The sequence below is a fragment of the Lycium ferocissimum genome, chromosome 2, assembly GCF_029784015.1.
Source record: "Lycium ferocissimum isolate CSIRO_LF1 chromosome 2, AGI_CSIRO_Lferr_CH_V1, whole genome shotgun sequence".
NCBI lineage: Eukaryota > Viridiplantae > Streptophyta > Magnoliopsida > Solanales > Solanaceae > Lycium > Lycium ferocissimum.
In genome coordinates, this window is record NC_081343.1 from 55,077,150 (window position 1) to 55,104,256 (window position 27,107).

The following is a 27,107-nucleotide window of genomic DNA, read 5'->3' on the forward strand; positions in this document are numbered from 1 at the left end:
GATTGTCTTAGATGCTGGCCTTCCACATTTATGAATAAGTGCTATGGCAACTTCAAATCGAGTGGGATTCTGCACTTGTGAATTCATAGTAACTCTATCCTTGAGTCTGCCCAAACTAGAGGATGAGAAATAGTACATTCTTGACACAGATGGTTGGCATTGGTCTCTTAGGAGGATCATTACCCGTGTCGCAATCATGCTCTTTACTTGGACGCAGCAAACATATACATACGAACGTCTGCATTTCAAGGCGAAAACAAATATTATGTAAGCGGTCGCGTGCACAAAATATCATATTGAATGCACATCGCCGAATATAGGCACAACATATACAAACACATACGGGCCATTTTAGGCGAATAAGTGCTGAATGCACTTGTGAATTCGGGGCAGAAGATAGTCCTTGAGTCTGCCCAAACTAGAGGATGAGAAATAGTACATTCTTGACACAGATGGTTGGCATTGATCATGTACAAAAAACCGGTACAACGTCTACCGGAGGATCATCCATTGCATATACACAATTTAATTCTAAGTGGGAAGAAAGGTAGATATCTTGCATCATACTGAGCAGATGGTTTGAAATCCATAGAACAAGATCTCGAGCCTTAAATTCATAGACAGCTCTTTATATCATACGAAAGTAACTTAGAGATACTATATGCATCAACAAATCTTATGTGATATATATACCAAATTATGGATGTACCGGATGAGTTTTGCCAACAAAACTCATTTTCTCAATTACATTGAATGAATAGACTAAAATCATAGACTCGGAAGAGGCTCAAATCTCAACCTAGTATGTCTAGGACATGCCAAAAGAAGAAAACGGATAGCTTTACATACCTTTTTCACTTCTTACGCTCAAATTAAATAGTGGATAAAATCATTTGCCAAATTGGTTTCAAGCTTTTATGAATTCAAACTTAGATTCATATTTGTCCTACCGAAATTTCGAAGATTTTCCCTATAAATTCAACATCCCAGGAATTAACTCGACCACAATATTAACAACAACACCCATAACAATTCCAACAACATCAAGAATCACAATAAAACACATTCTAACATAATTGCTCTTTTTTACGGAAAATTTTTCACACTTCCGACCTAACATCAACGTTCCCATTATTCATTTACTAATTCAAAGTTGTCCAATCATAATTCAATAACGTTTCAAGCAATACTCAAATTCAAACAATCCCGACAATTCCATATTCTATCCAAAACTTCACAAATGCGACAAAACCATCACAACACATTTTCTGACAAATTCATAACCAACAACAATAAAACTTAGAAACTTCCATAATGATATAAAAATTATATCATAATTTCCCATAACTACCTCCAACCAATTTCAATTCGAATCATTTAAACCTTTATTCACATCACAATGCCGCCACGATACAACTAACAAGTTAAATAAAATTTACTTCACTATCTCTTCACTAATCACACACCCACACGGCTACATACATACAATATACTCCATGGTTTTTCATGCAAACCTTTATAAACACATGTTTCTTCCATAACAAAAGGATAAAATTCTTTTTTCTTCAATTTTTCACTTGCCACAAACGTCGTCTTTTTTAAATTAATTATCACGTCGAAGATATCAAGAATCCAAGGAGAAAGAGATTTTTTTTGGAATCAAAAAACTTAATAAAAAAAAAATTTCTTTTTCTTGCCATGGCCGAAGGCCTCTATTTTTTTTGCTCTCAATTGTTTCCTTTCTTGAAGCTTCTTAAATGAGAAATGATAAAGGGCCCTCCTTTTAAATATAATTAACACATGGATGAATTTGCTTTTCATTTATAGTCATTACCCTCTAAGAATTGGGCCTCATTTCTCTTATTTTTTTGAGTCCAAAATTATGGATCTATTTTGTAATTAAGCCCAATTAAAATTCAATTTTCCACTACTAACTCTTTCCGTATTTCCGCTTCAATAATTCTCATGAATAACCATATGTTAAATAAAATAAAAACATAGCCTTATTTCCCACAAGGCAAGATTATTGAAATTTTTCTTAATATAACAATCATCCATTAGTGGGAAGAAAGGATTTGCATCATACTGAGCAGATGGTTTGAAATCCGACTCTCGAGTTATAGCAGCTCAATGATTAAGGAACTTAGAGATACTATATGCATCAACAATCTTATGTGATATATACCCCTTATTTCATGCCACTCTCTCAGTAGTAAAGACTAAAGACTAAAGATTAAGAGGTGGTTTGGTGTGTTGCACAAGCATAGTGGATAATTTACCCGTTTGGCCCTAAGAATTTTTCACCTTTTTCTGGAAAATGTTTTCACTTTATTTGGAAGTCAATGTTTGGCCATGGAAATTCCAAATAAAACTTGTGGAATTTGAAAAACATTAAAAAATCTGTTTTTGCTTTTTTGACTTTCAGTAAATTCAAACAATCAAATATTCTTTGCAAAAACTATAACCCAACACAACTCCAACTTAAAAATTTCAAATAAAGTGAAAAATATTTGGTTTTCATGGCCAAACGCCTACTTGTATTGTCTTATCACTTGTTTGGTTACTAATTCTGAAGTAAGTTATACCAGGATTAGAAATAATACCGAGATAAGTTATTCCTGCCGGATGATGGAATAATAGTACCAGAATTAGTTATTCCTGGATAAAACAATGAAAATGACAAAAATAATCTTGAGGTCCCTCAAACCCTTTTCTACCAAATAAGGTGGAGGGTATTTTTGTAAATAAACAACTTTTCTTAAAAATTATACAATGCATGTTTTCAATACAAAAACCCAAACAGTCAATAAAAATAATACCAAGATAACCAATCCCAGCATAAAATAAAAGGACCCCTAAAGTTAATATGTTGAAAAAGAATAGTATATGGAATATTCCGTTTTGTTTTGTTTGAACAACATGAATATTCCCAGAAAAAAAAACAATATGGAATCCTGTCTAGAATAAGGAGACAAAGTTAGCCTTTCACCCAAAAACAAAACAAGCGTCTAACTCTCTAGTACCCATTCTTCCATTTCGCTAAAATCCTAAACCCTACCCACAATGTCGGACATTCCACCTGAAGTTATCAGTCACATATTTTCTCGACTTCCAGTCAAGTCTTTGCTCAGATTCAGCTGTGTTTCCAAACCAGTCAAAGCCCTTATAGACAGCACAAAGTTCATCCAAGCTCACCTAAAGCAACAAATGCATAAGCCCAACTCTCTTATTCTCAAGGCCAACAACAAAGCTCACAACATTTTCTCGGTTGACAACTTCAGTTCAACCCAACAACCACAACCAAAAGAGCTTGACCACCCACTAAACCAACCCTTTGGTCCAACTCAGGTATTGGGTTCTTGTCGTGGTTTGCTTTTAATATCTAACAATATGAGTGAAAATCGTGTTTGGAATCCATCAACCAAGATGTTTAGGAAATTGCCTGTGTGTCACTTTAACCCTGAAAGTAAAACTCCAAAGGGACGTGGTCCGGGGTTGGCCCAAATTTGTGGTGGTTTTGGTTATGATGTTTATGGTGATGATTATAAGGTGGTTATGATAGGTCAATGGTATCACCCTGATGATAATCTTTCCTTAGTTTCTGCGACAATGGTTTATAGTTTGAAGTTTGGTGGGTGGAAGAAGGTTAAGGAGGATTGTCCTTATTGGTTGCTTAAGGAAGATAACGGGACGTTTGCTGGAGGCGCGTTGAACTGGATTGTAACTAAGGAACCATTAGTGAGGTCGAGCCCGTTAATTCTTGTTGGTCTTAACCTTGGAAGTGAGAGGTTTGAGGAGATGCCATTTCCTGAGAATTTCAGCAAGCCAATACAATTTAATTTGGCAGCTTTGGGTGAACGCCTTTGCTTGATTTCAGGTCACGTCACGAATGCGAAGGAAAATGTGTTGGATCATGTTGATGTATGGATGATGAAGGACCGGTCTTGGGTTAAGTTGTTTAAAGTTGACCAGTTAGAGGGTCGTCAACATTTTACTTATCTGAGGCCAATAGCATATTCAGTTACTGGTAAGGAAGTTCTTATGGAAATGGATGGTAGGAAGTTTCTTTGGTATAGTCTTGAAAAGAAATCCCTCAAACATGCTAAGATTAGTGGTGGATTGGACTGTTTTGAAACCTTCGTCAGTTTTGATACCCTTGTCCCTTTATATGAAAAGCATGGGAAGAAAGGGATTGAGGAACGAGATGTCTCGGTGATAGAGGAATGCAAGTTGGAACTCTGAAGCAACATTAAAATTAGAGGTAATTGAAAGGCATGTTTTATCTTATATTACCACTTTATTGTTGCTTCTCCTTGGTAACAGATACTTACATGCTTTTTGTTTGATCAAGTTTTCTACTAGATGAATATGGAGGGACAAGAGTGTTATTCTAAATCCTGTTTCTCTTTTCCCAGTGAGATGGGGGACACGTCATAAAGTAAAATGTTTTTAAAAATCATTGAATAGTTAAATATTCTGGATCTTCGACATGATTGCGCCCTTCATTATTGTATTATTTTTTTGCTTTTGTCATCTTGGATTTTTTTTAAATTTGATCCTAAAGTTAACATTGATCAAAGCCACTTACCTTAGAATGTGTGACATGGAAACAGAGTTCTGGAGGGATTAATGGTTGGGTTTGTTTTAGTACATGTCGTATCGCTGCATAGTTTTACTTCCATTTTATTGCTTGTTGATAGAGGAATTCAAGATGGAACTATAAAGCAACTGTGGAAAAGTTTAAAATTAGTATAGAGATAAGTGAAATGGATGTTTTATCTTGTATGGGGAACAAGAGTATAGGTCTAAAACCTGATTCTCTTTTCCTAGTGAGATAGGGGAACACATTATAGATTAAAATGTTTTGGGGACTTGTGATCAAAGAATCTTGCTGATATGTTGTAGGAGTAGTCGAGTTTAATTCTGCAGTCTGTCTTCTAAAGGTTTGGAAGTTAAGATTGTATTATCTTAGTTGACTATTTTTTCTGGTTATCTAAACCTGCCTTCTTAATAAAACCTTGTCGTATCTTTGTCCCAGACAATTTTTTTTAAATTGTAGATTGAGAATATTCATCGTGTTCTAAATATGTCGTGCAAAGTCATTTGAAGTGAATGGGATAACTAAATAAACAAGTAAAAAGAGTCCTTGTGGATGAAGAAATGCATGCTTTGACATGCTAGCTATTACAACCTAATGTTTTTCATGGAGGTAGGTTTCATGTACAATTAAGGCCCCTTTCCTGCCTGCCACATCCCAACCCTCTTTTTTGGAACATTTACTTGTTTGTACTGATTTCTTAGCATTGTTCATAACAGAGATATTGTTGTTCTTGCAGGGCGAGTGCGTTCCAGTTTAAGAAGGGATGCAAAATAGAGAAGCCCCTTCCATTTATCTCTGGCTATACATATATATAGAGCTAGTGCAATATCTGACACTTACCTTCTGTTAGCAAAACAAATTGTTGTTGTTGCTAACTTTAATCAGTTGATGTAAGTGCTATTCCGCTATCTGGTATAGACATGTGTAAAAACTACCTGATGATGTGGTACTATTAGTATTAACTAGTAAGGTATTTGAATCTTCACCTATGTATCTAGTATAGCAGTCTTTTTGGCTGCTGGAAACTTCTGGTTAACATATGACCAATATTTTGCCTGCTGGTTCTAGTGTTAATATTTGGTGATTTCTGTGAGGATTTCTTTTTGTGTTTTTGAGTTGGGCCCATCACATTTGGAGATTTTCATATCAGCCCCAAAAGTGAGTTGGACTGAAAGATGATGCTTATAATTTTGGTTGCAAAACCTATATTTAAAGCAGGTACCACTTATCAATGGTAGGTCAAGAAGACCAAACATTTGATCCTTTATTGTCTTTTTGTTTGTTGACCAACATACTGTCGCTCCTAGATTTGCAGGAGAGAATCACTTAGGAAACGAGGAAAAAGGAAAATTCTATGTTAGATAGTAGTTCTTTTCAACGTAGAGATTCCTAGTTGACACGAAGATTCCAACTTTGTGGCTGTGATTATGTTCTCTAAGGATATTTTTTTCTTCTTTCACTCTGTTTTGAACTAACAATTAAGTCTTTTAGTATTGCAGTATTGCGAGATCTGGCAATGTTATGGAGAATGTCATTGTTGTATTTTACTTGTGTTGTTTAATTAATTGTTCACTTAGTTCGGGTGGTGAGTCCTTACCTCGGGTTTGGATGGTGACGGGGGTCAGTGTTATGGCTAAAATTGGATAAGTTGCAAGATGTAGAGCGCAAAAATCACTTATCAAATGGAAAATTGTTTTTTACCCAACCATGAAACATGGTACATGACTTCTTTCCCATTTGTTCTAAGTTAGAAGGTCCAATGTTATTGCTTCATTCAAGCAAAAGCAAAACAGTAAGCCATGTAAACGTTGATATATACATGCAACTGATTAATCGAAAAAAAAAAAAAAAAAAAAAAAAAAAGAACAATAGTTAGGATAGGAAGATCACACATAATGGCTAGTTTGGCAAGATGGCCTTTAAACAAGAGGAACAGCAAACTCTAGGAGCTCTTTGTTACTCTGAAATATTGACATATCAGCTTCTGTCAAAGTGACTAGTGCATTTATCCCATCTCCATTTGGGTCATCCAAGAAAGTTAAGTTGTTCTTCATTGGATTTTTTGGTGGGGTCACCCTTGTAGGGCTACCCCATCCAAAATCAGCCTTATATAACCCTAAACGGCACAAGCTAGCACACAGATAAAAATCATATTCACGTTCCATTATGTTTGCACCCTCTGGCTCTAATTTGATTTCCATAAGTGAACGTGAGGCTAGCTGATCTCGAAGATGTTGTTTAGCCTTGCGTATCTGAGCAACGAAGTGGGGCACTTGTATCTCATCTTCTGTCACTGCTATTGTGTTAAAGAAATGTACACCATTTCCAATGGTGTTTAGGGGCAATGGTGGGCGTAAATTCATTAGATGGCACGATAAAGATGGTTTAAACAAACCGGAATTATTCGCCTTTGATGCTTCCCTTCCACATTTATGAATAAGAGCTATGGCAACTTCAAATCGAGTTGGATTCTGCACTTCTGAGTTCGTTGAAACTGTATCTTTGAGTCTGCCTAAACTAGAGGATGAGAAATGGTACATTCTTGACACACATGGTTGATGTTGACCACGTAAAAAATCTGGTACAACGTATATCGGAGGATCATCCATTAGTGGGAAGAAAGAATTTGCATCAAACTGAGGAGATGGTTTGAAATCCGACTCTCGAGTTATAGCAGCCCAATCATTAAGGAACATAGAGATACTATATGCATCAACAATCTTATGTGATATGCATACACTGATTGATATTCCACCACAATCGAAATGACTTAATTGGACCACTAGTAGACTTCTTTCATTGAAGGAACTAAGAGTCCTCCAAGGCAAATCATGGGGGTACACTATATCAGTAGCATGGTTGAGAATTTCAGACATTGGACAACTGACTCGGACGTTTAAAAACTCAGCACCTATGTCATTGCATTCGACATAGGAACATTTATCATCCATGATTAATTTTCCAGCAAGGGGATAATAAAAGACTAATACTTTTGAAAGCGAGTTTTCAAGAATCTGGCTTACATTATTTTCCGATGGTTTAGAGTATAAGACGGCCATTGGAGCATATGCAGGAGTAGCCATGTGATCACTGAAAGAGAGATTGTGACGTCGAAGTGAAGCAGGGGTGGCAGAGGAGGGCTTGATCGTCTTTTTGGAAAGAATCGTCGATAACACCATTTTGTGAGCACAGGTCAGGTCCTTGCAAAATGCAATATTAGTTAGTTTGTCAATGTAAGGTTTAAAATCCTGCAATATAATGTGGAGGAAGAGTGTAATGGTTGACAAACAACAAAATGATTTTATAACATGACTTGCACGTTCCATGCCCCCTCTCTTTTGCAGCAATAATTGTTAAACAGGTCAAATAAGTATGTTTGAATTAATAGCATGTGCAAGAAGGTTGACTTCATATATAAACGTTGTTAGATTATATAACTTGGTGAATTTTAATCTCTTTCTTCAAGTACCATCAGGAAATTTTAGATATGATACAACTCCAAGTTGACACTCAAAAGACTTTTTTGGTCAAGTGATGTAAATATTACAGCGTGGCTTATAATACTGCTTTCTTTTTAGATTCACTGATCTCCATTTTAGATGTTTCTGCACATATTGTGTAGTTGCAGTTTCTCAAAATTATATGATTTCTTAAACATAAGTCAACATCTAAGTTTATTATAAGAGGTTTTGGTTTTGGATAGACCTGACACTACAAGAAATCAAACTTTTTTGCAATTATACAGAAGGAAATACTCAGGATTTGTGAGGTTCATGTCACTGCCTTTCCAATGCGTTAGATCAGTTTTACCAAGCAGCAAGAATTTCAGATTAGGGAAAACCATTTCATTTGTCTCTGATGCTACATTTTGGTTCAAACAATCACTAAATTTTGGCTCTCTATTGCTTGCTACAAATCAGTTGTTTATTTAGGAGGGTTTCCTTCAATTTTAACTACCCCTTTATCCCTATTAATTGGCAAGTATTCCTCTGACGACTTGATTGTTCGTTGCCTTGTTCATGGTTTTTAATTAAGGAAACCGAAGAATCTACATTAGTAGCCAGAGGAAAAGAAAGCAAAGTGATCACCAAAATAGCGGTGAGCGACGTGGAAACAGCCTAAACTATGAAAATGAGGCTGTGGGAGAGAAATACAAGTTCGTGCTACTAGGCGAAACCATAAGGGATTCAAATTTCTTGAAGAAAAGCATTTGTTCCTCCTTCTCCAAGATAATTCATAGAACGCTATATGAATCAACTAAGTTCGGGAAAATCAAAATTTGCATAAATTATAGGTTTATCTTAGGAGATGAGATTGGATTCGCATCAGCTATCCCATGGAGAAGAATTGAATAATCAAGGAGGCCCGGAGTGCAAAGCAAAATAAACCTCTTTTTGCGGAGAAACTATCATGTCAAGGTAAGCAAGAAACTACGATTTGAACCATGTTAACTAGTCCAAATTTTTAAATGAACCTTAGCTGCTTCTTTGTTCACGTGACTGAAAATAGTGAAGCCATATAATTTTAGTTTCAGTCATCATTCATACCATCTATCTTAGGTTATTCACAATACATTGCATGAACAAAATTCCAATAAAATAGCGGTAAAAAAAATAAAAAATAAAAAACCTTCTTCGCCTTTGCCTTGATAAAATTCCACCCCGTGACACTTGGAATTTTTACCAAATAAATTGATTGAAATGGGTTTTAATCGACCGAAACATCTGAGAAAAATTGAAAGTACTGCACTCAAAAATCGAGCATAAACAAGAGATATAGGGGCTAAGAAACTAAACCAGCAAATAATGCAATATCAGAGCTAGTCGATACTCGAGACTATCGCACAAGTATAACCCGCAGGAAGAAAGTGAATCATCTATATAGGACCCTCAGGCCTCAACGCAAAACCAACCAGAGGGCAACCCCCCCCCCCCCCCCCACACTTGATAAGCCGATGTAATAACTATCGCAGCAAACATAGTGGCCAGAAACAACAGGGGGGGTAGAGAGAGAGAGATTTTAGTTTTACCTAATCTGATTACTTGACGACTACTCGGAGCAAATAGATTGCCCTGATACAAACAACAAATGGGCCATTATTATACACTACAACCCCAGAAATGCTCTGGTTTGGGAGAACCTAATATATTCAACTCTCACTGGCAAAAATTACTTAGTCTACATATGTGAAGATTCTTAGATCCGACGTATATAGCTAAGGAGTATTCCCATTTCCAGAAAACTGGATTTCGATCATCTCGACTTCTTTCCTAAGCTTTCCTTGGTATAACAGAGATAGTAAAGCTCATACCACATACCAATACCCAACTTCAGGCCCAGCCTCACTATTCACACTGATCTATAAGATATAGTACATGACCAGAGTGATGAATACACAATAGGCTGGCAGAGTTGAGGTGTTTGTCTCCATGTGCTGAACGATGACTGTTCACAAAAGTTGGGAGAACCATTGTTGGTGAACTACTCCCGATGCTCTATACAACTCGAACCCAAGTCCCACCACACATGGGACAGCCATATGCCCACCGGCTGATCCACCACACTTCCTTCTCATTTTGAGTGGTGGAAGGGTTGCCACCTGGTGAAGCAAAAGCTGAAGTCTGTCTCAGACATCTTATGCACTGCAAGAAACAGTAAACACTGTAAGTTGAGAACTAAACTGAAACTACGATCAAAATTTCTTGTTGAGCTACTCCATATCAGTGAGGTCTCGTCATTGCAGCAACAAAATATTATAGGAATACGACATGTTTACTAACCTTTTGGTCTTAAATAGAAAGACACTAAATAAAATGAAATTAATGCTAACCGCAATTAAAACTAAATATGGATGGAGAATAGGGTTCGAGTGAAGCTTGCTTGTTTTGCTTTCCCAAAATATATAATTGGGTGGATGTTACACAGTTACTAACTGATGGCTATAGCATATTTCATCATAAAAGCCAACGACTGATCAGCAAGATGCACATGATGTGGCCTACAGACTAACTTCCATTAACTGATAAAAAAATAAGTAGATCCAACACCAACATACAAGTTGATCTATGCAGCATTAAATATACACACCTACGAAAATCTAAAACAAGATTATACACACATGGGTGAATCGCGCATGGTAGGTAAAAAACTGAAATATAACTATTATCATTTGGTATGCAACACTGGTTAATGAAACATTTAAATCTGTTAATCTAGCATTCTAAAATAACTTACCATAAGAAGTTTTAACATTTAAAAATCATAAATAAAGCTTTTAGGTAGCAAATAAAACATTTATGACATAAAAATACTTCCCAACTCAAATGCAAAATAAAGAGACAAAATTCCCTAAATATTTTGGGAAAATTAATGAAAGTAATGATATATAGACATATGGTAAACTAAAATACCAGAACACCAAAACATTAAATCAATGAGGGCTTAAGAAGAAGGAATTAAAGCAACATTCCGAATGATAACATCACTTTATAATTCCAACAAGAAAATTATGTCGACTTTGTCCAAAGTTAATCTGTGCATAATAAATGCTAGGGTTGACTTTTGTTGTTCACAGGTTTGGGACAATGACCTAGTTATCTCTCTCCAATACACAATCCATTGCTTAATTATAACATTATGCCTTCATGCAAAGAGATGCCATAGAAAATGAATAACAGCAAGAAATCGAATCTAGGATAAATAGGGATCCAAATGTTTAGACAAACCTTAAACCAAACTCCTTCAAGCCCAGTCTTCCAAATAGCTGTCACAACATCTCTTCGAGATCCCATTATACCAAGATATGCACCCAGACCCACTGAAGTGTTCAACCCAAAAGCAGCATCTCGTTCAGACATCCTGCGTTTCCTGGGCCACAAACCATGAGCTCCATAATATACGTCACAATATTCTGATGAGTTGCGCTCTGTCAAATCCCCCGATGGGCTAAGCTTAGAGTTATCATCCACGCCACCCATATCTTCTGAATCAGACCAAGGTCCACCAAACATATTTCTCCTGTGCCATTCCTCAGCAGGTGGATGGAGTTCTAACTCACGCAACAGCAGCCCTGCAGCATCTGCACCTCTAGGGCGAGGCATATTCTGCAAGAAAAGGGAATGAGATGAGAAGTAGTCTTAAGAATTCTGGGGATTTCTGCCCAAGCCTACATGAGTGGTTTTATTTACTTATTTGATGTTCTTTTCCTATTAAGGAGGCTTTAAGTACCGCAGTGGCCCATTGACTCAACAAATATAAGCGCCCGAACTTAGCCCACCCTTGTTGAGTCCATTGGGCCACTGTGGTACTTCAAACCTCCTTAACGGGAAAAAGAACACCAAACATAACTGGATGTACTGAGCCCACAGTACAAATATTTAAAAACAAATTTATTTACATTATTTTCTTTCACGTCTTATTTTCTTGTAGTACACATAATTAAAAAAGGATGACTGATGAACAGGGTATACGAGTGTCAGGAAGGAAGCTCCAAAATGATATTTAGCATTACAGCTATAAACTCGAGTAAAATGAAAAGATCCCGATAAATATTCACTCTTACATGCATTGCACACATATCTCTACAGATAGAACTAATGCCGATAGAACTACCTGCATGTGAGGTCCGAGGGAAGCTTCAACTACTTCCGGCAATACAGTATAGTTCCCATCAATATAATGAAGGCGGACCTGAATGTTGCTGCTGCCAACCTGAGAAACTGGCAACGGATGTGCCAAACCAGCAGTCCGGCGACAAAGATCCATTAGAATAAGAAAGAGGACCCTCACCTGCAATGATAATTTCAAATTAATCAGTATTTCATCCACGGTGAATAAGTTCGCTACTTCAAACAGGGAAAAAATCTCAGATAGACTCTTGTTTTCGTGGGGAAAGTACAGGGGGTGGGAGTATGTGATGAGCAAGATCTCTAGTTTTGGAAGGAAGAATGCAACTCAGGAAGATCTGCATCATCCAAAAGTACCCATAACTTTAAGCAATAGAGTGATATCTAATCTAGCAACAATTGGCACCAATGAGAGACCGAACAAGCACTAATGGTTAGGAATTAGCAATCGGCATACGAGAAAGGAGGAGACAGTTCAAGGTAAGCAACAAGCTTGGGTCCTCATGTTAAAAAATTGTCCAAGCCAAATGAAACGGAGACTTTACCTTCTTGCAGGATATGTTCATCCAACCTTTTAGTATTATGGAAACATGTCACTGTTTTTGTTTTTGAACGATTAATTGTAATTAATTAAAGTAGCACCATGACAGCATAGAAGTCACTCAAAAAGCCAATTTTAAATAAGGGTAAAAATGGTTATCACATTCTTTTATACTAACTTCGTTTTTTAAAAACTGGTAACAGATTTTATAAACAACAGTACAAAGGCTGTACTGTTGCTAAAAACCAACGCTACCATCTTCCCGGCAACCAAATAGCCATCCAAATCCATGTTTCATGACTTTATTATCTTTTGCAACAATTTTTTTTTTTTTTTTTTGAACTTCCTCACAAGTCTGGGCTTCCTTTCATCAACATGAAACTTTACCTCCACGAATTGTATGGCCTTTGACTAATAAACAGTTTTGATGATAAGTATGCATATTGATGAGCCATTTCATAATTCCTCGATAACAACCAACAATCTAGCGAAAATGTCTAAATATCAATTACTATTAAATAACAGTACAAGACTACAAGGTGGAGCTCAGATATCTGTTGATTCAAAACTTTACAAAGTAAGACACTTACATTAGCCAAAAAAAAAAGGTTAAGTTGTTAGAGTGATCAACCAAACTGATAAAAAGATTCTCATTCACTAAAATAACCATTCAAAAATCAGAGGATGAGATAAAGTAAAGGGACTATAATTTTAAATTCATTTCTTCAGCTCTCGTCGCTTTCTAGCTTGCCCATGGTTGTTGCTTTCATGACTTAAGATAGTTCAAGATTTCTTGTTCAGATTCTTAGCCAGTTCTTTTGGCTTCTTACCTCAATATCCAGAACTAGCTCTTTTCCCCTTGATAAACCGATAGAATCACTAAATATTTCTCAAATATTTTCATTCAGATAATTCCTATCTGCTGCTGATCTATAGTGGTTCTTTATCCCTGTCCATTCATCTCTTCAACAGGACAGTTGAATGATCCATTTAGTGATAACATGGACATCCTGTTTGTTAGAAACTTCGTCATCTGGATAGCTTAGCTATCTCATAACAAGAATAAGTATCCAACCAGCTTGACAGAACAGTGGAACAATACATCTAGAGAATACTGGTTGACAGAGACTTCCCCATCTGGCTGGCTAGCTCATAACAAGCTTAAGTCAACCACCAGCTATGTCTCTCCAAATTGTCATATTACACCTTTGACCTTTCCATGACTTCAAGTGTTTCTTTCCCCTGCATGTTCCTTATCTGATTTGAATGAACTTTGCAATCTCATTAGACAGCATATAATGGCGTTTAATGTTTGAATCTGCTCCTTCATTGATTGCAACTCTCTTCTACTCGTTGGTGCAATTCACTGGACAGTGTCCAATTATCTCTCCTGAGTAAGCTCACGTTAATTGGCTAAGCATCTGAGCAGGTCTATACAGTTTATCGAACTAATTCATGACATAAATAGTTAACATGAGAAAATTAAGTTAATTGGGCCCTGGAGGATTGACTGGGTTCACTGCTAGCTTTTTGTTACGAGATATATGCACTTACTTGAAAAGATTGGGCTAGTACGATAGATTCTAGTACACTTCAATAACCTGGAAGCCATCAGCATATCTCTATATGTCCTGGATTCCCTGACAATGCTTAATTGTCAACAGTGAGGAATATGTCTTAGTTTCATTTGTCTGCTGCGCCCATGCACCAAACTTTGAGACTCAGATACCACTAGAAGTACTGCTATTCAAAAACCACTAATTTGGTGCTACATGGAAATTGAGAATTATTTGAAAATGGAGGAACAAAAGTATAGCAGTCCAACACAAAGAACGAGTCAGAGAAAACAAGAGCAGCTGGTAAAGTAACAGAATATAAAGTTTACCTCCTCATATGTGTATCCTTGACCAGCATTGCCAGAACCAATCCTAGACCGTTTAGATGGACCTTCTTCAGACACCTTAGCTCCTGTCCCAACCTGACCACCCGGCGTTGGTTTTGCACCAGAATCCTCTGCTTTGCCTGGAAGACTGGGCTGAGGTTTTTGCATTGAAGAGTCAGCATTCCTTTGAGCAGCCCCCATAAAACGTGGTAATTGAGTTCCACGGAAGAAAAAACAGAAATGCAAAAGTTGACACAACCGATGAAGAAAATGGCAGTCCCCTATAAGTCTAACAGCCGGAGTTCCCGGGAAAGTGCCTGTGTTAATACTTATGGGCATAAATGTAGAAGGACCAGTGATGGGATTTGGGGCTGAACTAGGAACACTGTCGGCCGTACTACTAATTTTTGCTATAGCTCCTTGCACCCAAGCTTGCATCTGAGTGCTCCCAGTGGAACTTGCAGTACCACCCTGAGCACCTGAAAAGCATAGGTCCCTGGTTTAGCTCTGAGAGACGAAGTGGATTCTTGGATCCAGGAAGGAATATCCCTTAACAGAACATAACAGAGAGAAGCAAATTACACAACTAACCCTGAGAAGTCGCAGGAGATGAAGCACTTTGAGTAGGACTAGTCACCATACTCCTACTCCCACCTGTACCTGCAGTAACAGCATGACTAGCCAATGTACGGCAGAAGCTTGCATAGCGCCGTAAACGCGTAATGAAATGGGAGGCCAGATCAAGTATCGCATCAACATATGCCTGAATTAAATCATCCCAATACTTGAGAAACTCAAACACTGAATGCAGAAACAGAAGTCTTTGATGACACATACAGAAAGGTAACGATCAGCAAGACATACTATTCATTTGTGAGACCAGCGATTCCAGAAGGCACATCGGACAAGTGTAAGAAAATACCTGGATACTTGGCACCAGTGCTGGTTCAACGGCCATCGCCTCGGGATCAATGCCAAACAGTGTCTCACCAGAAGCTTGCCATGGCTCTCGAACCAATGCTGATGGGTTTGTCAAAGCTGATTCGATCCCCTTGCCAAGCATGTCTAGCAACAATCTCGCTTGCATGTCAAGCACCATAGCCCGGACTTCTTGAGCATTTGTACCTTCTAGAAGCCTGCATTTTATCCTGTCTAGACTCTGCATTATAAGGATGAGATCTATCAAAACTCACCGAAATCAAAAAACAGGAAAACTCATCATACATATGAAATTTGATGAAATAAAAAAACAGGTTTAAAATTCAACTTGTATGTCTGCATTCAATGAAAGAGAAACATGATCCCATAATGTGACAGAAATACGCACGCCACATATGACGCACACGCCACAGGGCAGACTATTAGACTAGTATTTAATCGAGAGAAATTAAAAAATAATTGCATTTTACATCTATCCTAAGGACCTTTACTAGAACTGCATTAGGTTCATACATTCGCTGTGTCTTCTCCAAAAGATAAACATATATAATGGTAGCTAGAAATTGGAAGAAGAAAAGAAAGACTAGTCTTGATGGATCATTTTATTACATAAAATTTTGTAACATTTGAATGCTTCTATGCCTTTCCGCAAGAGCTGTATTAATTTTGATGCAATATGCAATTCCTTTTATTCAAATTCAACATCATACATTCAAATGTTCGTTTTTCATTTATGTGATCAAAAGCGCAGAAAGAATAAGTACTTTCTCACAATTAGGCATCTTCAGGCAGCGTCAGCCTTTTGCTAAAGGAATCATTCTCTCACTTCACATTCTCGTTTCTCCGTTGTAACATCTCTTCTCAGTTGAAGCAATCATAATCTTGATCTTACTTCAATTTTCTGGATTTCTTTTATCCAAGTTTCATTGTTCCAAAAAGAAATTACAATGTTCAGTTACCGTCGCATGGTGTATAGGTTTTCTTTTTAGGGGTGAAGGGTTCAGGATGAGAACACCCCCCCCCCCCCCCTCTTTCTTAGCACCTAATCTTTAATGATGAATAAGACTTCCACAGATTGATATAGTAACTTTATATGAGTTTTCATTATATAAACTGTGTCCAAGCTTAGTCATGACAAGCTTCCACAGGAGAAAAAGAATAAGCCTCCACAGGGAGAAAAAAGATAAGTAATTTGATCACGCTATTCATTGAATAAGCAAAAACCACATTTTTCGTATATCCAAACCTAATAAGTATAATATGTTGTGTTCAAGAAAGTGCTGTAATTCATATGTCAAAATAAGCAAATAACATCAAATAGAGGTTTCATGTCTCAAGATAGGAAAAAAAACTAAAGAAGTAATCAATATACTGCTCCATTATCTTCTCCAAAGCCTAATACACACCCCACCCCCATCCCTCCCCAACAGAGATGAGTCTCCATATTGAGCAAGTGAAGACAGATTGATATCATGCAAGAGAGCAAAGCTCATACAGAGAATGGCAAGGCATATAGAAGCATGAGGCAAAATGTGAAATGCAACATTTGATATCTTCACGTAATTGCTCTATTATCACCAGTCTCCATTCAATTCGACACACCAGAATGATAATTTCCTCATATGCAAATGATAGACTTGAAGTTGGAATTATATATATGAAACATACTGGTCCATACTGCTGTCTATGCTGAGTTGAAGGAAGGGAATGGAAATCTGCATCCAGTACAGCAATGACACTGTTCAAAGCAACTGCAATAGAAGCACACATCATTAGTGGTTGCTGGATTCTTCATACCTGATCCATCCAGGATCATGTAAATTACTCAAACAGAAAAAGGCAAAGATCGACTGATTTTCATTATCAAATCCTCAATCAAGAAAAAAGCATGGCCAGGAGAAAGCTCAAACTTGAACTAGGGCCTGCAGCAGAACAGGTGACACATTATATTTGACTGAAGCACAATCTCTTCAAACACCAATGAGCATTCTTTTTTATTTTATTTTTAGAAGGTAACATATCCAGTATATTCATAAAAATCATCAGCAATACATTTGTGGCGGAAGCCGGTTGCATTCCTAAAGCCACTGATTAGACTTTGTGAAGATGGAAGACTTTCGGAAGACCCAACAAAAAAGAGGCACAGCGAGGATGTCAAGGAAGAGGAATAGCTGTCTTCAATTATTTAGAATCAAAGCAGAAGAGAAACAACAATGAAAGCAGAGCATCTAAGGACCAATGGTACTCTCCAAACTACACAAGAATTACAACAAACTAAATCTGCTATGTAGTTTCTATTTTGCAGTTCCATGAAACCCAATAAAAAAAATTTCAGCAGAATAACCAAGGATTAGACAAAAGATTAGTGCTATGATAGGAACATGTATGCAACTCTAAATTGACATTTCAATTCTTTAGAACTCCATATATTGCATAAGGTGGGGGTTACCTGAACCTAGAAATCAGTACAGAGACAAATTACCTCAGCAATTAGAACAGGAATGGAAATTTTAACTTCAAAGCTTTTGTGCCTTCTTAAGATTCCATATTAACACATCAACTAGCAAACAGTCATAAATCACGTCATAGACTCATTCACATTCAGATCATGAATGTTTGGAATCCATATTATGCAAGGAGACATTGCTTTTTGCTAATTCAAATTGAAGGGTGATATAAAATCTATTTCTGGCATCATATCCATAGTGAGCCCATTCATCCTCTCCGCTGACTCCAGTCTAGATATCAGAGGTCTATAATTCTATTTTAGCTCTTAATCATATATCAAGTTTAAAGTACTTTGCAAATTCATTCCAGCCGTTCAATTCTAAAGCTGCCAACAGATTAAGGTCTTACCAATACCATCCTCCGCAGCACTTTGTGTGCATCCCACAGCATCCCACCAATCAACTCCAACCAAAAGACTCCACCAAAATCTTCCAATAAAAAGAAAAACACGTCATCTCCAGGAAGACGGTTTAATATCATAAACAAGTACTATTCTAAGTTCTAACTAGATTTAATAACAGTCTGATTGAAATGCATCAACGAGCATGCTAAATTGCTTTAAATATTTAAGTGTAGTATGCAGTGCACATGTACCTCTCAGCAATTGCACGTTCCCAATTCGCAGAGTTGGCTTTCACCTGATTACTTGGAACAGCAGGAGGAAGAACTCGAATAATCTTCAATATCGTACAATCTCTGCTGGTATCATGCCAAACAGAAGCTGAGCAGCAACTCGTTGAAGAGAAGGCCGGAGCAGCAATGGCAGATCCAACATCAATATGGTAGCTATCAACAGGGGTGAAGCTTGGACCTGAGAATACATGAACGCCGCCTCGTAGAAAAGCGACAGCTATCTCACCACCATGAGCAGAATACGCAATACGGGCAAGGGTTCTAACATCACTTGGAAGATCAAAGGGATCAAAACTGACCCTCTTTCCCATCTCAACACCAGAGTCAGCCATGTTTCTTCCATTAGGAACTGGTCCGGCTCCCACTGCTGGGGGTCTCTTAAAATCATTTCCTGCTGGGATACATTTAATTACTTTACTCACCCATACTGTCTGTTTTGGTGCCTGGCCACCAAAGCTGGACGTGGGATTTCCAAATATTTGGTGGAGGACAACATCCTCCACAGATGATTCCCAACGTTGAACCCTCCATCCTGTGATTGAAGGGCCTTCATCAGGATCATAAGGCGACATGTATTGTCCTACAAAAAAAAAAAATATATATAAATTTGTAATACGTCAGTGCCAGAAAGAAAACCAGAGAAGGGGGAAACCCATACTCAGTAGACAAATTCGAAGGGCAAAAAGGGACATTAGGTCCATATTCCTACCCTCAACAATCACAACAGCTATCACAGAACCACCACGGGTCGGATCAAAAGCAACTGCAGTAACACCAGAACCCCATGTCGTGGTGGCTGTGGATTGAGCTGCAGCTTCAGGACTAACATATGCAGAAAAGTTGGAAACTGGTGAACAATGAAGAGTCACCATGTCACTGTAATGTTGTTCAGTTAGTTTTTTGCCTTGCTTAGCCTCTTGTAACAAATACTCCTGCGAGCTAAACAAATATGCAGCTAAAGGGGCGAATCCATCCCAACAAGGTGGATTAGGCGACAGTGGAACCCCATTGCTCACACTAGTCTTCGGAGTTGCTTGAAATCCATTACCAGGGCCAGGTGTCACCTCCCAGACGACAACGGTTGATGGATTGACAATGGGAACTCCAGCAACATGCATTGCTCCAGAGTCTGTTATGATAGCATCAGCAGCCATGATGCCACTAGGACCAGCTCCCAATAGCCCTTTGCTTGTGCAAAACCACTTTGATGGTGCACCCTTCTGATTAGGTGGCCATTCACACCAGTGGAGCTGAACAGATCCTGATGAGAAGACAGAGCATACACACAGAAAATTTGGCCAGCCAGCTGCAGTCCAAATTACATTATAATTACCTAAGGGAACTTTCAATTAAAATTGATATTTTGAAGAGGAGAAAAGAACACCATGAATACATGATGGCAAAAGTAGCAGGATTAGCAGCAGAACAGCAGTTAATGCAACTGTTGGTGAAAAATAAAGACTATCATTTTCGACGGATTTAGATAGCATCAACCTGCAATTTGATACAAACTAGGGCGGAAGTAAACTGAAGCAGTTCACAAGCTCTTCAGGTTCACTTCATTTTTGGCTTGGCAGGGCTCACCTACGTTTGAACTCAAGCCAGCTCGTGCAGCAAGGCAAACTAGGTTCAAGTTTTTTTGTGCCTAATAGTCGCACTTGGAGGCTAGGAATCTTTTTTGTGCCTAGTAGTTGTATCATTGCAAGGCAGGAAATTGAAGAAGTGTTACTATTGTGCAGCAACTCGCCTAAAACGCGAGTGGAGATATACTGCAGCCAAAATACAGAGCTATATAGAGATAGCCAGTATACAAGGAAACATTCTACGGACAGACAATCCAAACAGTCAGTTAAGCAAAGACGGTGAAGGCGAAGGCGAAGAGATGGCCAGAAGTCTTAACAAGATGAAAGGGACAGTCAGGCAGAGAACAGATAGTAGTAATGGAAAAGAACTCCCTTCTAACTAGAAGGGATTTTCTCACTACATGTCTGATAGGGCTATTCGAGCAGGAAAATGAGGGAATTTCGACCTGCAGTAAGTTAGGAGGTGAATACAGAACATATAGAAAGTATCATCCGAGGTGCATGCAGATACCCAACAAATCTCAATGCTTTTTTTTTTTTTTTTTCTGCTATGACATCAATTTGACATGCACTAGAAATGTCTTTGAATCACTTCACATACATCCCAACTAACTACATATTTGATGGAACATATATATAGAAAAAGAGATAGAAACAAGGAACCTGCCTGGAGATTGTGGTTGCTGTGAAAGGAATTTCTCCTCAAACGTTGACTTAGCGGGACCACCGGTTCTTGTTGAAAGCCACCTATACTAAAGTTAGATATAACAAAATCAAGAAATGAACCGAACGAACTATGCAAATTTCATGACATCATAACAATTACATACCGGAGAAACTCCTGATAACCACTTTGTAACAACTGCAATATCTTGACGCCATTCGTACTCTCGCTGCCAACAACTAGCATCTCGTACCAGATTAGCTGAACCCTGAGTAACCAAGAATACATGTTAAGTATTTTATAAATGTGGTGTCAAGGTCAGCTTGCTTGCACCAAGACTAATTCCACGAGGTACCTGCAACATCCCACCAACACAGGTACGGGGTAACTCTAAATCACCTAGTGTTTTTTTTGCTTTTGTTGGGATTTGAACCTGAGACCTGATGGTTCCCAACCCATTTCATTGACCCCTAGGCGACACCCTTGAGTGTGTTAAGTAAGAATTGTTTTTGAAGCAATAACACATATATAATCATGAATGTGTACCATATGGGCAAACCCAATACTCAATTAAGATATTGGCTACCATGTGGACATGGAAAAGGTTGGAAACCCCACACCAAGAACTTAGATGTCACAGAAATGACTTGAAAACAGAAAGTGAAAAGGACAACAGAATGCACTATAGTACAAACTCCAGAAAAATCAGCTTACTTGAGAAGGCTGAGTCCAGATTGTTATTCTCCCATGAAAGTTAGCTATAAGCAGTGCACGCGGACACGAAGTAGGAGACCATTCAATGAATTGGACGGAATCACGAGGGGAATCTATAGAACATAAAATGTAGAAGATGAAATATCAGAAATAAACCACCAGCCGTAGATGAAAGGTAATCAATCATGCACAAGAGTTAAAAGCAAGCACCTCAGACAAAATTCAGTTCAGTCCAACAACAACACAATGTACCAGAATTTTTAGTGCCCATTTAATTATCTAAAAACGAAAAAACGGAAAGAAAAGATGTTCAGCTGTTTCTAAAGCCAAAGGTGGGCTTCGAGGGTGTTTCTAAACTACACTTGAACCATTTTCTAATCCAATCCAATCTTGTAAAAGTCAACTAACTCCATTTTCAATGACTAGTTCTTTATAATATGCTAGAAGGTCGAAGCTTGATTCAGGCTATGCGTGGAAACTAGAAGGATCATTTTTGTCCAAATGCAATCATACCAAATATTTATGATCATTAGACAATTCAAATGCGAACTTCATTTTGGAAACTCCCAAGATATCTTAGTATGAGCACTGATTAGCAATCTAGCACACTTTCCATAGATGATGGTGGAAAAAATAAAATTTGAAAAGAAACATTAAGAATTCTTTAATACTCTGAAGGTCCAATCCACTTCTGAAATACTCTGATTTTCCTCCTAGTTGCAAGAAAACCAAAGGAGGAAAAGAAAATCTCATTCATAAAAGACTGCTGGGCCTAAAGCAGAGGGCCTCGTTTTTTAGGTTCTAAACCCATTTGCAAAAGGAAGACAAGTCCTTGGCCATTATAAAAGAAACAAGGAATGAGTAAACAAAGTTGGCCCCAAAAGAACTCCAAAAGAAGGCACACAATGATATTATCCCAGTAACCAAAACACTGTCAAGTCATTCTACAATACCTGCTATAACATTGAACACGGTGCACTCAGTTGGTCGCTCTGGAATGACTATATGTATAGGGATCCAGAAAGGTAGATTTGCATTTGAACTACAAAAAAAGTTACAAGTAATAAGAATAAAATAGTACATGCAAAGATATAAAGTGATATCTCGAAAATTTGAGAATTTAACCCCATCGACTTTGACATTGAAAATTTGTACATCCTCTGCATCTTTTAGCGGAAGCACTGGACATTTCGTGATATCTAAGCGCAGTAAATCACAGTGTGCTGAAATAATTAACCATGATGGAATTCAAAGCTCTAACCTTGGAATCCTTGCACATGTTTCGGACGCACAAGCTATTGCATTTAGCTTTCCACACCATGCAACAGCACTGAGAAAACAATTCAAAAACAAAAGACAACATATTTACCCATTCGAAATGAAAGCAACTGCCAGAGTAACAGAGAAAAGGGGAGGGGGGGAAGAAGATAAACATATGACTGTTGAAGAATGAGAAATAACATCAAAAGCATGCTCTTGATAGCGAAAGTATAATAAATGTGTGACAGATCATGAAAACTTTTAAGCATCGGTCTAATTTCAGCATCAATCGTATGATACAGATAATATTAATACAACTGTAGAAAACCATGTTTTGTTGTGAGGATTTCTACTTTTTTGTATACTTCTTGTGTACGGGCACTTTTTATGTCCTCTTTTTATGAAAATTATTACTTGACCAAAACAAAATATTAACACAACTTCTAGTATCAAAAATAACTATATCAGATTGAACTTACTAATTTCAGCACATCAAATTGAATTGAACTTACTAATTTCAGCATCTATTGTATGATAAAGACCCCAGACACCACTTGTGGGATTACACTGGTGTATGTTGTTGTATTGTGTGATAAAGACAATATTAACACAACTTCTAGTATTGAAAATAATTAGACTATCAAATTGAATTGAACTTACAAATTTCAGCATTTATTGTATGATATTGACAATATCATCACAGCTTCTAGCATTAAAAAAATTCAAAATGTAGTTTCAACAAGGTCAAGAAACGATAACTTCAATTTGCAAAATTTAAAATTCAATTTTGGATTAACCAATGATTGAGAAATAACTACTTTGCAGCATTCAATCTCATATTTAAATGGATCAGCAACTGTACCTAAAGAGTTTTGGTTTTGGGGGGTTGTTTTGGGTGGGGGCTGGTGTTGGATAAGGAAAGGGAAATCCCGAATTTGAAGTGCATCACTCCACACATGAGGTAATAACCCCTGTCTTTGAATCATTTTGTTGCCTGGATTTGCTGATAATCTTATGCCGCTGTATGCATTTTCTACTGCTACCAATGACTGGTTGAAGTCAATTTGCATTGCGTAATAAAATTCTTATTAATAATCATAGAATAGATCTAATTGTCAATCAAATAAAGACCAAACAAGTGAAAAAACCCCAACCCAACACCAAAAAAGATGATGAGTGAGCAGAAGAATTATTGTTCATGATTGATCTAGCAACCATAGTTAGTTGGTTCACTCATCAGGTAAACTTTCATTATGTGTTCCCTGGTTGCACCCTAAGACACTGACTTGATTGAGTCTCTGTCTACTAAACAGTTCCCTGGTTGAAGAAGATATAAGAATTTTAATAAGTTTCGGATTAGGATCGGTAAACTCTTCTTTTCTTATACGTAAAGACAGCAACCGTTTTGTCACCACTCAACTTCCCCAATCGTCCAGGAATTCTTGTCTTTCACTTTCATGTTCTTTTACAAGAACCTCTATGATTAGCCACAATCACCCTTCATATTCTTGGTTTTTCCATAACAAACTAAGACACTGATACAAAAGGAAGGATGTGTTCTTTCCCTGTTCTCTGAGTCAAGAACAGTCTACACCATCATAGTAAGCATAGTCACAGCACAGGAGTTGGAAATTTCAAATGAACATTCCTATGGGCAGCCAATACACTCATTTCATAATGAACATAAGGAGATAAAAGTTCCTTTTGAAATTGGTAGCTTGCTACAAAATTTTGGACTTGCTGGAATCTTTATCAAAAAAAAAAATATAAAAAATAAAAATAAGACACATCCGGAAGGTTTTTGACAAAAAGTATGTCTTAAACATTATACTATGGATATGCAGGGGAATGTTAAACCAGGAATCTTCACCACCTTATGCAATGTAGCAAGATAGTGACTTGGTCGACTGCGAAACACATCAGGGTTCCAAAATTGTATACTATTACGATGCCCTCAATCGGCGATCGTTCAGCGGACTACTTTTGTGATGTTTGTCACATGAAGAAACTCCAGTCTTATTCTCTCTAAGTTCCCTCCATTGAATGGATAAAAATTAACTCCTTTTAGGAATAAATAACAAGAAAAATAGAGGTACTTCAATATCGAAGATATTGAGAACTCCTCTGATCTCTTGTTAAAATCACTTGACCTATTGTCTTATGGAACTGCTGAGAAAGGAAAAATGAATACCTATTGAAGACATAAGACGTAACGGTAAAGAAAATTTGAAACTTCCCAGACTAGCATGCAACTACATTTGCCAGGATCTGTCCAGAAAATGAAAGAACTCTAGGAACAAAAATACTGATAGTAATTAAAAAAAAAAAAAAAAAGCATCGAACTTTCCCTTTGTCGTTCTGTAAGACCATAATGAAATCATTTCTTCCATATTACAGTGAAAAAAAAATTCAAACATAACGATTTTTTGTCTAATTTCGTTTTGCATAGATGAATTACTGCATATATGAACAAACTATAGGGTCCAATTCCTTTATGATACATCTGGACATTAAACTTCAGTGATGAATACAAGGGGAGCATAATGTCTTAGTAGTTTTGGTCTAGGTGAGCTGCAAATGGTTAACACTTTGATTAGCACCTAGCTATCACTGAAGCAGTGAGTTCGACCAGCTGCAACATAGAACTCCATTGAGAAACTTTCACCACTTCAACAGTTCAACTGAGACATTCCAACAAGTTTTCCATTTTCAACATAACTAACCCCTTTTAACTAAGTAAATGACTAAAGTCAACTTTTTCTGCTTTTCTCAAAGTCGATCATTTCCTTGCTTCATTACACAGTTCCAAGCTAAATTTCATATAAGAGAAGCATTCTAATCAAGCGAAAAATATTGTTATCCTCTTATAATTAAATTCTCCGAGATGTATTTGTTATTGTTCCAACAAGTTTCCCTTTTTCAACATCACTAACCAATTCTAACTAAGTAATCCTAAATAAATGACTACAGTCCATTTTTTCTGCTTTTCTCAAATTCGATCATTTCGTCGTTAGCTTCACTACAAAGTTCCAAGCTAAACTTCATATAAGAGAACCATTCTAATACAGCCAAAAACACTGTTATCCTCTTCTAATTAACTTCTCCAGTACGAGCTTCGCATCCTAAGCAAACTAGTCCGTTTTTTCTGCTTTTCTGATATTCTATCATTTCCTTGCTTTGTTAGCTTCACTACAAAGTTTCAAGCTAAAATTAATATAAGAGAACTATTCCAATCGAGCTAAAAAGATCATTATCCTCTTCTAATTTAACTTCTCCAGTACAAGCTCCGCATCCTATTATTGTTATTGTTGTAGAATTACGAAATTCAGGATCAGAAAGAAAAGATCACCTGAAATTGCGGCAAAGTTCGGGAACACTCATTTTATGAAGCAAATTAGACCTAGGTTGTTTAAGCCTGATACAAAATACAGTAGCTGGATTAACAGAATCCTCCTCCATCGGATCATCATCGATAGACGAAACCTCCTTCTCTGTCATCGTCGCCACAATTGCAGCCGTATGATCGTCTTCTTCCGGTTCCTTATTAGAAGGTTCTAGAGAATTAGTAGTAGTAGTAGTAGTAATAACAGAAGAAGAATCTGCCTCTTCAGAGTCTTTTATAACAACAGGTGGTTGTTGTTGATTGTTCATTTGCATATAACACCCTAAAAAGGTCCAAAATATACCCGAATATAAAATTGTATACGTATTATAGTGAGAGAGAGAGAGAGAGAAAGTGGGTGGGCGAAAGAAAGTCTTCACAATTGAAGGCGACAGGAATCACTATGTTGTGTGTCACTGTGTGTGTGTGTGGGGTTAGGGTTTGGAATTGGGGGGAATGTGATTCTGAATGTGAATGTCACTACAAGTGAGGATATTCCATTTGTTTTACAAGAAAGTGGGGGTGTCAGCGTTTTTATTACTGTTATCTTTTTAAGGCCAAACACGCCCAATTGCTTCGCTGCTACGGTTTCTAAAATGTTTTTGGGTTCAGTTGGTTGAGTGGGGCGTTGGTGCTGCTCTACTGATTCCTTAGTTGGCGGAATAAGGAGATTTTTTTGGAGTATTATTTAGTTATGTCGGATTTAAAAAATAAAATTAGATTATTTTGGGAATTTGGGTATTTTCGTTAAGAAAAGGTATATTTAAAAATTTTAA

The 27,107-nt window shown here is 37.3% G+C and overlaps 3 protein-coding genes across 7 annotated transcripts; 1 reads left to right on the plus strand and 2 right to left on the minus strand.

Moving 5' to 3' along the window:
• Positions 1-2,898: 2,898 nt before the first annotated feature.
• Positions 2,899-5,552, plus strand: LOC132048211 (F-box protein CPR1-like). Its single transcript, XM_059439120.1, has 2 exons — positions 2,899-4,261; positions 5,337-5,552. The coding sequence occupies exon 1, from the start codon at positions 3,064-3,066 to the stop codon at positions 4,240-4,242; it is 1,179 nt and encodes a 392-aa protein (XP_059295103.1). The 5' UTR covers positions 2,899-3,063; the 3' UTR covers positions 4,243-4,261; positions 5,337-5,552.
• A 676-nt stretch (positions 5,553-6,228) lies between these two features.
• LOC132045488 (acylsugar acyltransferase 3-like) lies at positions 6,229-9,326 on the minus strand. Its single transcript, XM_059436084.1, has 2 exons — positions 9,230-9,326; positions 6,229-7,800 (listed from the first exon to the last, which is right to left on the minus strand). The coding sequence occupies exon 2, from the start codon at positions 7,777-7,779 to the stop codon at positions 6,520-6,522; it is 1,260 nt and encodes a 419-aa protein (XP_059292067.1). The 5' UTR covers positions 7,780-7,800; positions 9,230-9,326; the 3' UTR covers positions 6,229-6,519.
• A 350-nt stretch (positions 9,327-9,676) lies between these two features.
• On the minus strand, positions 9,677-26,776 carry LOC132045457 (mediator of RNA polymerase II transcription subunit 16). Of its 5 annotated transcripts, XM_059436049.1 has the most exons (16): positions 26,299-26,770; positions 22,951-23,019; positions 22,643-22,731; positions 21,690-21,802; positions 21,142-21,243; positions 20,979-21,063; positions 19,438-20,034; positions 18,690-19,308; positions 18,444-18,523; positions 17,256-17,338; positions 15,571-15,807; positions 15,240-15,411; positions 14,652-15,127; positions 12,212-12,388; positions 11,326-11,703; positions 9,677-10,242 (listed from the first exon to the last, which is right to left on the minus strand). In XM_059436049.1, exons 1-16 carry the CDS (start codon positions 26,604-26,606, stop codon positions 10,096-10,098), a joined length of 3,732 nt encoding a protein of 1,243 aa, XP_059292032.1. In that variant the 5' UTR covers positions 26,607-26,770; the 3' UTR covers positions 9,677-10,095. The 5 variants fall into 5 exon arrangements, with proteins under 5 accessions (XP_059292032.1, XP_059292040.1, XP_059292060.1 ...); XM_059436077.1 differs by lacking the exons at positions 9,677-10,242; positions 11,326-11,703; positions 12,212-12,388 and adding an exon at positions 13,885-14,156 and having other exon boundaries at positions 26,299-26,776; XM_059436072.1 differs by lacking the exons at positions 9,677-10,242; positions 11,326-11,703; positions 12,212-12,388 and adding an exon at positions 14,175-14,406 and having other exon boundaries at positions 26,299-26,776.
• Positions 26,777-27,107: the final 331 nt, after the last annotated feature.

Excerpts from the sequence above, each read along its gene's own strand:
- LOC132045488 (XM_059436084.1), bottom strand. The coding sequence starts at position 7,779 with ATGGTGTTATCGACGATTCTTTCCAAAAAGACGATCAAGCCCTCCTCT.
- LOC132045457 (XM_059436049.1), bottom strand. The coding sequence starts at position 26,606 with ATGCAAATGAACAATCAACAACAACCACCTGTTGTTATAAAAGACTCT. Across the intron at positions 21,803-22,642 it reads CGTGTTCAATGTTATAGCAG|ATTCCCCTCGTGATTCCGTC; the intron begins GTATTGTAGAAT and ends TATGTTCTATAG. Across the intron at positions 21,064-21,141 it reads GGTTATCAGGAGTTTCTCCG|TATAGGTGGCTTTCAACAAG; the intron begins GTATGTAATTGT and ends ATCTAACTTTAG.
- LOC132048211 (XM_059439120.1), top strand. The coding sequence starts at position 3,064 with ATGTCGGACATTCCACCTGAAGTTATCAGTCACATATTTTCTCGACTT.